Here is a 15,609-nt window from a genome sequence, read left to right as displayed (position 1 = left end):
GATTAATTCCTCTAAGCATTTCAAATTATTGCTACCAGGTCACCAGTTTTGTTGTTTTTAGTCATTTTTCAATTGTGTCCAAGTCTTCATGACCCTTATAGACATTTTCTTGGCAAAGATACTAGAATGGTTTGCTATTTTTTTCTCCATGTGAATAACAAAGATAATTTATGTATAAGCCCAACTTTGGAGTTCATGAGGGGGAACATGAAATGCATTTTCTGCTAAATTAAAACCTCAAAATAAACTCTACATTTTATTTAATGCAAACACACAGTGGACCTTTTGAAGGGGAATGAGTACCACTGTAAACCTGTTTTATAAACAAACAAAACCCCCCACATACTCAGAATGCTAGATTTGAATCCAAAGGAACTGGTTTCTTTGGAAAGTTATCTAATTGCCTGGACTTCAGAATCCTCATCTGTAAAAGGAGTGAACTGGAATAGATCTTGCCTTGCTATTCTAAATTTGTAAAGAAGCATTCTTTCAGAATCAAAATTATTGAGATTGCATTTTCAGAAATACAAAGTGTATAAAATAAAAATGCCCATTCCCTTACTGATTCATTTTCACTATGCAAATCACTCAGCTTCTTCATTAAGTTGAAATTATTTCACAAGATGCTGTATTCTTCCATATCAACACAGTCATTCTGTTAAAAAAAAAAAATACTCCACAACTTTCCCTTGCAGTCTTGAAAATCTATATAGTCAAAGGATCATCCATTATTCATTCATCTGTTTTCAGATATGACCTTAAAGCATCTTTGGCAATTAAAGTCAACTAACCTAATCTCTAAAAATCTCATTGAAGAGATATAGAAGTATCACATTTTAATAACCTCCTCAAAAATTTAAACTCTTTACTATGTACAAGAAGTTTTCCCTTACATATCATCTAAATCTATTTAAATCCATTTTTTTTTTTTGTTCTCTTCCCTTATGAGAACAAAAGCTCTATCTTTAAACATTTGTGATAAAACCGAAAAGGAATTTTAAAGTCATGTCCAGTCTCTCCAAGATCCTGGAGTGAATAATTGCCATTTGTTTAAGCTGCATATTTTTCAACTTTTTGATCTTCCTTATGGTTGTTCCCTGAACTCCCTCCCAGTTCCCTTCACTCCAGAACTGAGCCCAATGTTAAGGGCCACATCAAATTGGAAGGAAAATTAATGGTTCTTAAGTATAACTTTATTCACATTACCCAATATCTTACAATTTTTAAAATGACACATAGTGTTAATAGATACTCATGTCAGAGTTCAAAAATATACATCTGCAGCCATCATCTCTATATGAACAAATCAATTGTTAAATTGTTCTTTTATCTTATTAATTTTCTCATTCCACAGGCACTTAATGCTTTTAGTGAGTTATTATCAACAAAGGAAAGTGACTGTCATTTTAACTTTAAAGTTACATATAGGTCATTTCTTATTGAAACCTGATTAATTTCTCTAAGCATTTCAAATATCTACCACCTGGTGAGCAGCAGGACAGATTAATTGATAGGCTCAACTTTGGGGCTTATCAGGGAGCATATGAAAAGCGTTTTCTACAAAACCAAAACCTCAGAATAAAATATGTATTTTAAGTAATGCTCATAGCAGTGTTTCCTAGTAAGGCAAATCTCAAAATAACAGAAATGACCTAGAATAAAATAAATGCCCACTTTACCCAACTCAAACATTCTCAAGCCTACTTATCTCAACTGTTAACTTCCTCTCCCCTAGGGTCTTTTCTCAGGATTTTCTCACCACTTGGTTATAGCTTGTTGCTTATCAGAGTGAAATTGCATCCCTGCAATCTTGAAGGCATTTTATGAATGTTCATTATTTTTTTAATACTCTTAAGAATTCTGGCCTTCCCTAAGTTCTAAGTCTTTTAGTTTCTCTCAAAATTAGGTGGAAGAATTTGTGTATGTGTGTGTGTGTGTGTGTATACATGTAAAATTACATGTAATATATGTATGTCTACATAATATAGACGTGTATAATTTTATTACATGTGTGTATATTTTAAATATATACATTTCCATCTTATACATGCATACACGTAACATCTGAAGTAAGAATACCCTAGTAACTAAGAAAGTTCACTTCCATTTTACAAACTTCTAAATGACACAAAGGGTTAGCTTTTTTCTGTACTCTCCTCACTCATTTCTCTAAATTTTAATGTATAGAAAATCATAACAAAAAAAACCTAGACCAGAATTCCTTCACATCAGTGAATGCTTTTTATTTCTATTAGGCTTCTTCTTTGCCATTTGGTCAAATTTTATAAACCCATTTTAAATCTCCAAGTTTCCCCTATTCTTCTGCCAATTCCAATGTTGTTTATACTTACTCAGATCTCTGTTATTAAGTCCCTTGGTCTTTCTGACCCAGGGTAAGTATGACCACAACAAGGCCCTCGGTAAAGACACAAAACTCGTTGTCTAGGAATTTTTTCGTTCAATTTATTGAATGATCCGTGCATCTCAAATAATATAGTTGGAAATCTTTCCTAGAGGCAGAAGGATAAACTTCAACAAGAAGTTTTAACATCTTTCTCATAAGTATAAAACTGTCTTCAGTTCTGATTACTAAACTTTGTGGAAAGTTTCCAGTAGAAGCTAAAATAAAGAAGTTTCCCTTATAAGAAGAAAAGTTAATTCTTAGCTTACAGGGAGCAGAAAAAAAGGATGCCTCAGCATATTGTATCTGTGTTGCTTGAGGTTTTAACTGAGCCATTAATTAACCAGACCAGCCCCTGGAACCTAAATCGAGGAAGTCTAGGAAACTGCAATTGGAGGAGGAATGATACTTAACTCACACCAGGAAAGAAATAGGTTTTTAATTAAATTGGGTAACACCCCCAAAAGTTGCATGGCCCTGTTCTTTTTCTAATTAAGAGAAGCAAATTTTCAGGTCATCAAGGGAATCAGAGAGGCTTTTAAATCCCCTGTTGGCTTCAGATTCCATGGAGAAATGGACAAAATATAACCAGGGGGCAAAACTGAGAACAAGACCCCATTTATGCACCAGGGAATGAAAATGGGGCTGAATTTGAGGTGGGTGTGTGGGAGTTAATAAGGTACAAACAGAAGAGGGAAAAAAAGGCTACTTTAAAGAAAATCTGCAACTTTTATTAATAGTTTCTCAGAACTCTACAACTGATCTCAATGCCATGAGGTAAAGCTTCTAGGAAACATTTACCTTTTTTGAGTATTTGTCCTCTTTCCTCAAGCCTGTTTCCTTTCTGTAGTTGCAGAGATGGGGAGGAAGAGAATTCACCTCTTAGCAATATTTTAAGGGAGATAACATCTTCCTTCTAGACTCAAAAGACCAGGCTATCCACATTAATTGGATATGTGTGCTATTTCAATGGATTATATTTGATTTATACTGGATCTTACCATTCAAAAGCAAGAAGGTGGATTTTTTTTCCTTTCTAAACCTGAACATCTATATCCCAAATGAGTCAACCCTATAAGATTATCACTCTGGCAAGTTGTAGATCTTCCATGGCACAAAACTTTCAGGTTATCTCTTTCAAAGAGATTAATAACAGCCCAATTTCAGGGCCAATTTATAAGTCATATGAGAAAAGAGGTTTATGTTATTTAGCCCCAAAGGTATTCACATTTCATTTCAAGATTAATTAGGGAGCCTGTGGTTTAATATGCCCAAATATATATATATATATATATATATATATATATATATATACACATATACATATACATATACATATATATTATAAATTTTGTCTCTCCCACTGTGTTCACTGGATATAATTTTTTATTATATTGATAATATATGAGAATTCCTTAGGACCATAGAATTTCAGAGTTAGAATAGATCTATCTATCTATCTATCTATCTATCTATCTATAATAGATAGAAATCATCATAAGATCATTTATGGGGCAACTAGGTGGCACAGTAGATAGAGCATCAGTCCTGAAGTCAGGAGGACCTGAGTTCAAATCTGGTCTCAGACACTTAACACGTCTTAGCTGTGTGACCTTGGGCAATTCACTTAACCTCAATTGCCTCAGAAAAAAAAAAGAAAGAAAGAAAAAAGAAAAAAATTATTTGGTCCAACTCCAACATTCTTCAATTGATGAATTTATGATTTCTTGTCAAATATTTCCTTTAAATAATGATTCTCTCTTCCAGTAATTTCCCTAAGCTTCTTCATTTGTATTTGATTAATTGCCTCTAATTGGTGGAATCTTAAGTTGGAAATAAAAAGTCCTATTTGTTCCTGGGCTAGTTCTTATAGCTTCTTCCCATCTTCTTTCTATTTTCAATTATTAGGAAATGTTGTCCTTGTGATCCTCTCCAAGAGGCCAAGAATACTTGCCAAAAAAGATCAGAATGTGGAAATTTCTCGATATGTATGGTATGGTATGGTATGATATGGTAGAATATTGAAGGACTACTACAAAAGGAAAAGGAGGAGAAGGAAGAAAAGAAGAGAAGGGAGGAAGGAAGGAAAGAGAAAAGGAGTAAAAGAGATCAAAGTTATAGATGGTAGAGTCTGAAGGGAACTTCAAGACTGGCTAGCCAATTTCATGCTAAGGTTGAGGAAATTGAAGTTATGGAAGTAAGGTAGGGGTACAATTTAATTTTTTCCTGTCAACTCTTGAGTAAAATAAGAAATATCTTAGAGAAAGATAAAGTATCGCCTATAAGAGGTTTTTTGAAAAGGGCAAGAATTAATGTTATCGAAAAGGATCATTATTCTTAAGTACAGAACTAAGTTTTAAAAAATATTATTTTTTTATTTTCAAAATATATGCAAAGATAGTTTTCAACATTCACCTTTGCAAAACCTTGTATTCCAAATTTTTCTCCTTTCCTTTTCTTCCCCCTCCTGCAGACAGAAGTAATCCAATATATGTTATGTGAAATATGTGCAATTCTTCTATACATATTTCCACAATTATTATGCTGCACAAGAAAAATCAGATCAAAAAGGGGGAAAAAATGAGAAGGAAAACAAAAAGCAAACAAACAACAAAAAAAGACGAATATATTATGTTGTGAGCCACATTCAGTTCCCATGGTCCTCTTTCTGGATGCAGATGGCTCTCTCCATCACAAGTCTATTGGAATTGACCTGAATCGCCACATTGTAGAAGAAAGCCACGTCCATCAAAATTGATTGTCACATATTCTTGTTGCTGTGTAAAATATTCTCTTGGTTCTAATCACTTCACTCAGCATCAGTTTATATAAGTTTCTCCAGGCCTATCTGAAATTGACCTGCTCATCATTTCGTATACAATAAAAATATTCCACAACATTCACATACCATAACTTATTCAGCTATTTTCTAACTGATGGGCAAACTCTCAGTTTCCAGTTCCTTGCCACTACAAAAAGGACTGTTATAAAAATTTTTGCACATGTGGGTAATTTTCCCTTTTTTATGATCTCTTAAAAAGATTTTGAAAAATATTTTCCCTTTCTTTAAAAAAAAATCAATTTCTGTATCACCAGTCAGCTGTAAAATCACAAAATATAAGTATGAATATAAAAGAGCTTTATGCTATTTAGAAGAAGTATTAGGTAAATACAACTAATTGAGAGAAGTGAAGCTGATAAACAATTCGAATTAACATGACATGGGGTTGACCTCAAATTAGAAGAGAGAACATTATAATTGGGGATGACCAATTCTCATTCACCAACAAAATTTGAGACTTCTTGGAACAAATACAGAGACTGGAGATAGATGGGGGGGGAGAGAAATCAGCATCTCAAATTTCTGAATAATTGTGGCTTCTTCTCTCATATCAGAAAAAAGTCCCCACCCCACTCTACTGAAGAAAGCATCAGAGGAATTAAAATAATCATATCCATTGCTATCAAAGTAGAGAAATTTCTTAGATTAGGATCAAATGAGAAAAAAAAAAACTACAGGAATCCCTTGAAGATTATTACTGAACTCATACAGAAAGATGAAGTCAGAGATAAAAGAGTGCATTAACAAACTATTACCAACAGAAAAATTTCCAGCAGTGAACAGCTGAATGGCCAGAAGGAATTTCTTGATTGTTTACCAGTAAATCAAAAAATAATTTTGTTTCACATACCAATCCTTAACACTTCAGCCCATTAAAAAGCTTAGTGTTTTGACAGCAAATATGTAGAAAAAAAAGAATGATCTTCACCAAAACCTGCTTTTAAAAGCCATTCTCATTATTTCCATCTATCACCATTTCTTGGTCTCCTGCTGACAAGGGGGCAAATCAATCTCTACTTTTATTCTCTTGACTTTGCAATGTTTTGAGGAATGTTGTGACTTCTGTCCACGGATAAAATTATGTCAGTAGGGCACAAAATGACAAGCCATATTGTGACATTCTATGACACAAATGACTCAAAGTAAAATCTTTAGAAATTATAAAAAAGTAAGTCATGATTTTAGAACTATATTTAACTTTTTTATTCAATCACAAAAATTTTCCTTTCCACTAGGTTTGTCAGCATGGTAACTCTTTCCAGGGACACTTGCTAATTTCTTTCTCACTTTTAAAATGATGTTTTCAACCTTAGGAATTTTACCTTTTCTAAAAGCTTTGGAAACAAAAGAGGAAAGAGAATTTATTCTCACTTTATCACCAAGAAGGAATCTTCCCTAAGTCAAGGGAAGCATTAATCTTATCTCTAGGCTCAACTCAGCATTATTCTAAAAAACTATGTTTTTTCTAAGTTGTATACTTACTATACTATGGGACATGAGACAATAACATATGAAAATCATTCACTCTCCTAGAAAGACTACTTAGGGTCTAGGTAGGAGTCTTTCCCCACCCCAAAAGAGTTCTTTGTGTGAGGATGTCCTCCTTGCCAGCCTCCTTAGCTGAGATCACTGCAAACTAGTTCAACATATAGTTTGCTTTGCATATAATATATTTGGGTCTCATCTCCCCCTTTAGATCTTCAGCTCCTAGAAGGCAGGGGATGATTGTCTTTTGCATCTTTTTTTTTAAGCCCCAATGCTTTGTATCCCTAGGCACACAGTAAATGCTTAATAAATCTTCATTAATTGATTAGTAAGATTAATAATCCTTTTCTTTACCATCATGCTCCTTTTTTATTTTTTCTCATGGGGGAAAGAGTTGGTAGGACCTTAGATTTTGATAAGAGACACTTTAGAGGCCATTAATTCAATGGATAGATGAGGAAATTGCTTCTCTGAGGAGTTAAATAACTTGGCCAATAACTAGTTAGTGACACATGGATTCAAAGGAAGGTAACCTGCTTCCACATCCAGAGTTATTTCTACTATAAGTAGCAAAACACAGCCATGAAGGAAAAAAAAGAAACCAAAATACCCTGCAAGTGAGAAAAAAGGAGGGATAGGCAAGAAAACCTAAAAAAGAATGGTATTGAAATAGAAATAGAAAAAATAAATAAATAAAACCAAATGCTCATATGAGGCTGAGTCCATCTGGTTATTTTACCTGGAAGTTTTTCTTTTTTCTGAAGCTGTGAGGCATCTGAATAACAAACCATAAATTGTTTCTGCAGAAAAAAAGTACTATGATGTCCTGATACAATTCCTTAGGCTCCTCAACTGACTTCAGGTTTTATAAATAAACAAAAATGAAATTTGATTTTGGTTAATGTGGAAATGGAAATATGCCAAAATTATTTGCACCAATGGAGCAGGCATATGGATTCTTAAAGTCACAAATTCCCAATACAACAATTATCAGTAATCTTTGAAAAGCAAGCCATAAGGATATCCTAAATAGCATAACAAAGTTGAAATGTGATTCCAGGGCCTCTCAGTCCAAATTTGGGGCTCTTTTCACTGCATCACACTGATATTTTTCTAATTTTAATGTAAGATCCAAGGAGTATGAAAGGTCCTAGAAAATTTGGAAGTTACAAGTACCTCCCTGAAGAAGGTCGAATTCTACTTTAAAAGGTATCAAGTGTTCCCTATGTATTAGTGCTGTGCTAAGCTTCTAGAAGATAAAAAAAGAATATATAAAATAATGCAAATAAGATAAATTCTTTACCCTTGAGGGTAATACGTACAAGGTAATATGATGGATACATAAGCATGATATCAAGCTTCAAGAGGCAATATAGTGACACAGTGAATAGAAAGCTGGTCTTAGAATCAGGATAGTACGGACAACTTGTCAAGGTCCCCTTGATACCTACTAACTACTGTGACTCTAGAAAAAGTCATTTAATTTTTAAGGACCCCAAACAACTCTTTAAGACTTTAAGGCTCACAAAAGTTTCTGATCTGTTTGGTATAAGAATTATTTCCCAAGGGAGTTCTATATGCCAATGAAATCACAAATCTATCACCCCAAAATTATCCACCAAGAGTTTATCATAAAAATCAGTTTGAGGAGCTGATTTCCAGCATGTGTTTATCATGTATACTAATGAGGAGGTCAGGATAAAGACTATTTGAAAATTCAGTCTCAGAATCCTTCTTATCTAAGTTCACAAGGAAGAATAAATTTAAAAGGGCTTAAAATTTGCTGTTTTATTCTCTCTTCCCCTTCCTCCCCCCCATAAAGCTTTTCAACTTGATAGCCAGACAATGCAAAAAAATAGCTACTGAGTTTCATGTCCCTTTTCAAATATAATCTAAGTTTGATTCCAGGGAAGTAAGTGGCAATAACCCAGAAAGCATAAAAGTATTTTTGAGTAAACTTGAAATAACAGCTGAGCACAGGTGTGTTTTGCATGGGAGGGAAATTTCCAGAGCCCACAGCAGCTTTTGTATAAATATACAAAAGTAGAATTTCTCATAATTACTAACTGAATCCTAGTTTCCAGGAGAGATACAAATATTTTGGGGCTTTTCATATATTTTTTCCAGGGACTGTAATATATTCTTATGCATCAATTTAAGTTGTCTCTTTTTTTGAAAACTATATGAAAATTACAATTGTGGATTTTTAAAACATAAAACCTGATTGCTGTTGTTATCAGCTCTTTCACTGCTTAAAAGAGGGAAAGAGCATGAGGCTAATAAAATGGAAACATCATAGAAGATTCAAGATAAATAAAATAATATAAAGTCATAATAGTTAAAATTAGAGAAAAGGAATCCCAGGATTCATACTCATATACATCCAAAAATGCTGTAATGTGCAGGTATACCAGAACCTACATTTATTATATTTTACAAGAATCATTGAAAAAGATGATCTAAATGGATTTAAAAATGAATTCAAAGATTATTCTACAATCTTTCAATCATTCACTAAACATTGACTAAACACTTCTTATGGAAAAGCATTATATTAAATATGAGCTTTAATGCCCTTCCCCCCAAAAAAGTAACATTAGCAACAGCAATACTCTCCCATTATTAGAGGCAAATAATCCAAGAATTTTTGCTTTTAAATTACTGTTAACAGCATTTAGTTGACTTAATTCCATCACAAACACTATCTCTGCCATTATTAACATATAGCCAGAGGTTCTAGCATAAGCTTTTAAAATAAGTGGATGTGTTTTTTTTTTTAATTCAAATCTTAAACATCAAATTATCTTTTCTACCTTTATATGGCATGAATGTGAGGCCAGGGAGAAGAGGGAATTAAGGTTTTTAAGAAGGTAGACAAGAAACAGAATCAAGTTTCAAAAATAATCTCAATAGAGGAAAGGATTTGAATTGAAACAACAAAGTGAAAATGATACAGATAAGAGTAAAGCTTTGCACTAGGGGCAGTTAGATGGCTCACTGGATAGAGTGCTAGCCCTGGAATCAGGGTACAGGAATTCAAATCTGGCCCTAGACACTTACTAGCTATGTGACCCAGGACAAGCCCCTGAACTCCCATATATCTCAGTTCCTCATCTGTAAAATGAAGACAAATTTAGAGACAGAAATGGGAAACCACTCCAGTATCTTTGCCAAGAAAACTTTTTGTCTATGAGGTCACTCCTGAAAGACTGAACAAAATCTACATAGAGTTTCAAAAATTCAACCATACAGGTATCAGAATGAGGGAGATCTAGTTTAAATAACTATATGTCTTAAAAAAAAAAAAAATCAGTGTCTAGACAGCATGATTTGGAAGATAAAGAGTCAGAGTTTGCATCAGGAAGATTTGCTTATGACACATCTTTGCCTCATCATTCCAGGCAAGTTACTTAAACTCTTTAATATACCTAGGAGACCACTGCAATGACCCATGTTGGAGGTGACAGAGATTAGAAAATGAGGGGATAATAGTAGGAATAGAAAGAAACTGAAGAGTAAAAAAAAGAGAGAGAGAGAAGGGAAGGGAAGGGAAGAGAAGGGAAGATGAAAAGGAAGGTGGAAGGGAAGGGAAGGGAAGATGGAAGGGAAGGTGAAAGGGAAAGGAAAGGAAGGGAAGGGAAGGGAAGGATGGGAGAGAAAAAGAAAAAAGATGAAGAAAAGCAGAAGCAGAAGAATTAGAAAAAGGAAGAAGCAGAAGAAGAAATAAAAAAGAACAAAAAAGAAGAAACAGAAGCAGCAGCAGCAGAAGAAGAAGAAGAAGCAACCACAGCAGAAGAAGAAACAGAAGCAGCAGCAGCAGCAGAAGAAGAAACAGAAGCAGCAGCAACAGCAGCAGCAGAAGAAGGAGGAAGAGGAGGAGGAGGAGGAGGAAGAGGAAGAGAAAAAGGAGGAGGAGGACTAGGACATACTATTATTATGTAGTGCATGATTAGATATGAAAAGCTAAAGAGAAAGAAGATTTAGCTGAGTTGAAGGTTTTGGCTCTAGAGAACAGAGAACAGGAAGTTGGGGGGAAGAATAAATGAGAATGGAAAGATTAGGGTAATGAATTAAATTTGAGATCTGCTGAGTTTAACTTATCATTCAATTAGAAATCATAAAATTTAAATCTAGTTCCTGATCTAGAGCTGAAAGAGATCTCAGAGAACATATAGTTCAATTTTCCTCATTTTAGAAATGCCCAAAATTATACAAGTAGTAAGCATCACAGGTGGGATTTGATGCTAAACTATGGATCTAGTGCTTATACCATGCTACTTCCATCATCCTAAAATGAAATGAGAGAATTTTATTAAAAAGAAAGTTTAAGCTTAAAATGTACTATTTTCACATTTTTTTTTTTTTTTTTTTTTTTTTACAGTTTTTTCTTTCTTGTGGTTTTTCCCTTTTTTTCTGAGTATTTAAGAAGCTGGAATGGAAAAGAATAAATTTTACACGAAACATAGCTCTAAGTGCAAAGAATGGACTTTCATCTATACGAAGAAATGTCCCTTCTCATTACCTCTACAATTAAGAGCAAAAGAATATAAATTTCCAAGTAAGACAATAACTTTCATGCTTCATTCACACTTAATAACTTTCTGAGTTATTCAATCTCCCAGTTAAAAGTTATCTAAATTACACAGGCCATAAAAAGCTATATAAGTTGCATCAGTTATATACACATTAAACATATCTGCGTTATAAGCTCTCAGTTTGACAAAGCACTAGAACAAAGGATTATACAATCAAAGAAAAATGGGGGGAGGGGAATTCTGATTTGAAGTGAAGAATTATAAAAGATATAATTTCCCCTCCTCCTTTTTTACCCTAAGCAACAAAGGAATAATATATATTTTTTAAATAGTTGAAACAATAAAGATTGTGGGATATAGAAGAAAATCAGAACTGGAATAAAGAATACTTGGATTTGATTCCTGGCTCTACCACTTAATAACTATGTGATAGTAAAGATATCACCTACTCAACCTAAGTTTCAGTTTTTTATACTGGAAAATGAGGATAACAGTATTAGTGTTCCATTTTCTTATGGATCCAGTAAAATAATGTATATGGAAAGCATTTTGAAAATGGCACTCTGGGAATCTGACAAATGTTATAATAATTTGGGAGGGGAAGAATGGAATATTATTTCAAAAAAAGTACTTTACCACCCTGGAGTTGTTAAAGAAATTTGAATACAGAAGAGATGACTTACAGCATTTTCTCAGATTAAGTTATCCAAATCTGTGTGAGCATTTTAGATTCAAGTTATGATAAATCCATAACTCACATAGATCTGGCTGACCTATGTACATCAAACCATGCTGAAGTTTGTGATTTCAGAGAATAAAGTTATTTCTACTTACCCTTTCTTCAAATAATTGCATTTATAACCCTTTCTTCCATCTATAGAAATTCACACCAAGGGAAGTTTATCCCACAAGTAGCTAGACAAATTTAAGATTGCTTTCCTTCCTCCATTCACCTTGAGAAACTGAAATTGTTCAAATAAAACCCATCTATTCCACTAAGTAAAGCCAGGCATTTTTCTCTATCTCCTTCCCTGATGTTACCTTTACAGGGATTAGAAAGTGAACTTCATGAGAGGAAGAACTGCCTCGCTCTTCTATTTGTAATACAATGTTTCACATTAGCTCTTCATACACAATAAAAAGTTTCACAAATGCTTTTTCCATTCATTCATTCATTTTTATATATTTTTATACATATGTTCAATCCTGTAAGATTGTAAGTAGTTTAATGACAGTGTCTTCTTAAAACACATTTTCCTTATTTTTTTTTTAATTTGGGTACATTTGCAGTATTAGTTGTGCAGTAACAGTTAATTCTTCCTGTCCTAGTCCAAATAGCAGAAATATACTTCTCTGAGGCAGACTGATTGATCTAAATGACAAATGACATCTTTTTTCTTTCTTTTTTAAATATTCTTTTGTTTTTATGTTTTTAATTAAAATATAAGCTTTTTGTAAAACTGCTCTTTAAATTTTTACATTTGAAAATCATATTTAGAAGGAGGAAAAATCCTTGCTAGAGAGATAATAAATTCAGGACACCTCCTGGCTTATCACATATGAAAGCACAATGATTGCAATGGATTTTAAAATCTGGAACTGGCATAAAAACAGGAAGAATATATTTAATGGATGAGTAATTACAGAGACACTGAAATTTCTAAATCATTCAGTAATAATCAAATGGTTACTAATTATCTACTATGTGCCAGGTACTGTGCTAAATCCTGAGGATGTAAAAACAGCCAAAAAGACAATCCCTGCCCTTGAGAAACTTACAATCTAATGTTAAAGACAATATGTGAACAAACATGTATCAACATATCCAGGATAAATAAGAAATAATTAGTAGAGAGCACTAGCATTATGAAGAAAAAGAAGGAAAATTTCAAGATATCTCTACACTTTAATTGCTAGCTAAGCGATCCATATATATGAGAATTAAAAGCAAAGAATTGCATGTGTCTGATATCAATTAACAAATTTGCCTCAAGGATAGATATTATATGTCTATATCAGAAGATAAAATATTTCAATTACCTTATTGACAAGGGTGACTATATCACCTTCTCTGATTGTCAGTTCATCCTCATTCTGTGCTTCATAAGGAAATATAACTTTGCAATAATCCTTACCTATTAAAAAAAAAGGCACATGATTTTTATAGAGCTGTAACCAAATAACTTTCTCATAACATGTTTTCACCCATAGGCTAGGAAAAAACATCTAGAACACATGAAAATAGAGTAACATTATATAACAAAATATAAATAGATAATACCCAAGATGATACTTCCCCCACCCTCTTCAAGGACAACCTGAAATTAATAATTCCTACTAATTGCTTTATTTTATGGAATAATGAAATAAGAAAATAACTCTAAGTATCAAGGAAATTTTTTAAACTAGTATAATTAATCTATACTTGGTAACAACAAATTTAAACAATTTCCATCATTCAGTTTTCACACACATCATTTATTTTACTAAATAAGAAGTCTTGTTCCCAAACATTCCCCAAATTCATGTTGCACAGGAGAACCAATAATATGAATAAGATTAGCATACATTCTGAAAAGAAAACTCAAGTTTCCTTTAACAACATTAAACTAAGTTGAAATAGTTGCATGCAATTTTGTTTATATAAATAGACAATTAGAAACCTTCAATGATATTGGCTACATGGCCTAATATGCACATCTATTTCCAAGAATATACGAATGGAGCAGCTAGGTAATGTGAATAAAGCAATGGCCCTGAAGTCAAGAGGTCCCAAGATCAAATTCAGCCTCTGATACTTATTAACTGTAAGCCCCTGGCTAAATCACTTAACTAATTGTCTTAAAAAAAAATTACATCCATATACATGCAAGAATTTATCTACTTTCATATTATGGCTCATATACAAAATCCCACCAATTTTTGGTTTTTATTACCCATCTTTATCTGAGCCATGCCTCAAAGAAGAAAAACATGACCAATTTAAAAATACTGAAAAATTGAAATACGAGGTGAATTAGCAGGATGAAAATATAGTTTGAAAATATAGTTATCTACAGTTCTCATGGGCACAAAACTTGTATATTAGAAGGTATTTAGATTTTGAAGAGGCAGGAAAACAAGAACAGTCATTTGAGGGAGATTTTAATTTGTTTAGGATATGTAAAAATTAACAACCTTAAAATTTTCAAATGGCTTTAAACTTTTTCTGTATACATGGACTAATCTCTGCATAGTTATATATCAATAACTCCATAACTACTTATATATTTATTTCAATATAATATATACATATACTGTCCATTCAATCAGTCATTCTTAGAAATAAATTTAACTCTTCAGCAAGGCTGACACACTATACTATCTATAATCAATGTGTTTATTGAAATTACAGATTCATTAAAAATCAGCTAGTTAGTCGAATGTATAAACATTTTTCAGGTTTGGGTTTGAAAGCATTAGTTACATGAATAAACTATTAGTGTTGAAATCCCAAGCTTCACAAGAGGCACAATTCATCAATCACTGATAATCTACATTTAAGTCTATTCAGTGTTTATTTGAGCACCAACTATGTATAAAACACTGTGCTAAGCAGTGAAAAGGAAAGATCTGTGTGAGATAGAGCTCCCTTCCTCAAAGAGATTACAGTTAAGTGGGAGAGACAAGGTGAATATATACCATGACTCCTAGACCATAAAGAAATATGAAGACCAAGTCAAAAGACAACAAAGTTGGTATATGTATCATTATCTATAATAACAAATGGTATTTATGGACCACTTTAAAGTTTGCAAAAGCTTCACAATGTTACTTCATTGATTTTCACAAGAATTCTATGAGGCAGGTGCTATTATTATTCCCATTTTACAGGTTAGAAACTGAAACTAAGAGACATTCAGTGAATTGTCCAGAGTCAAAGTTAAATGTCTGAAAAGTATTTGAATTCAGGTCTTCCTGACTGTAAGTTCAGTACTTTATCCAGCATAATACCCCTCTAAATCCTTTATAACAAACATAGCTAGCATTTATATAGTACCTATTATGTGCCAGATACTATGCTAGTTATTTTATAAATATTATCTCTTTTGAGCCTCAAAATAACCCTGGGAGCTAGGTACTATTATTATCTCCATTTTATAATTGAGGAAATGAGGCAAATAGAAGTTATATGACCTGCCCAAGATCCCATAGCTAGTAAGTACCTGAGGATGGATTTAAAATCATCTTCCTGACTCTGGCCAGGGTTCTATCCATTGTACTACCTGGCTATTTTATTATCTTTATTATCTACCCTAGTAATGTCAAAATCTTCAAATATTCCCTGGTGTGTATGTTGCTAAATA

At 33.0% G+C, this 15,609-nt stretch overlaps 1 protein-coding gene across 6 annotated transcripts in view; it reads right to left on the bottom strand.

The window, feature by feature from the left end:
• SH3KBP1 (SH3 domain containing kinase binding protein 1) overlaps positions 1–15,609 on the bottom strand; it is a 457,572-nt gene that overhangs the window by 119,482 nt on the left and 322,481 nt on the right. For all 6 annotated transcript variants that reach the window (XM_051985147.1, XM_051985148.1, XM_051985150.1 and 3 more), the window contains one exon: positions 13,304–13,398. In XM_051985147.1, coding sequence (XP_051841107.1) covers positions 13,304–13,398 — 95 coding nt within the window. The remainder of the gene's footprint in view (positions 1–13,303; positions 13,399–15,609) is intronic.

Source organism: Antechinus flavipes, chromosome 3 (assembly GCF_016432865.1).
Source record: "Antechinus flavipes isolate AdamAnt ecotype Samford, QLD, Australia chromosome 3, AdamAnt_v2, whole genome shotgun sequence".
Lineage (NCBI taxonomy): Eukaryota > Metazoa > Chordata > Mammalia > Dasyuromorphia > Dasyuridae > Antechinus > Antechinus flavipes.
Note: the sequence above shows the minus strand (reverse complement) of the source record. Positions and strands in the feature narration are given on the sequence as shown.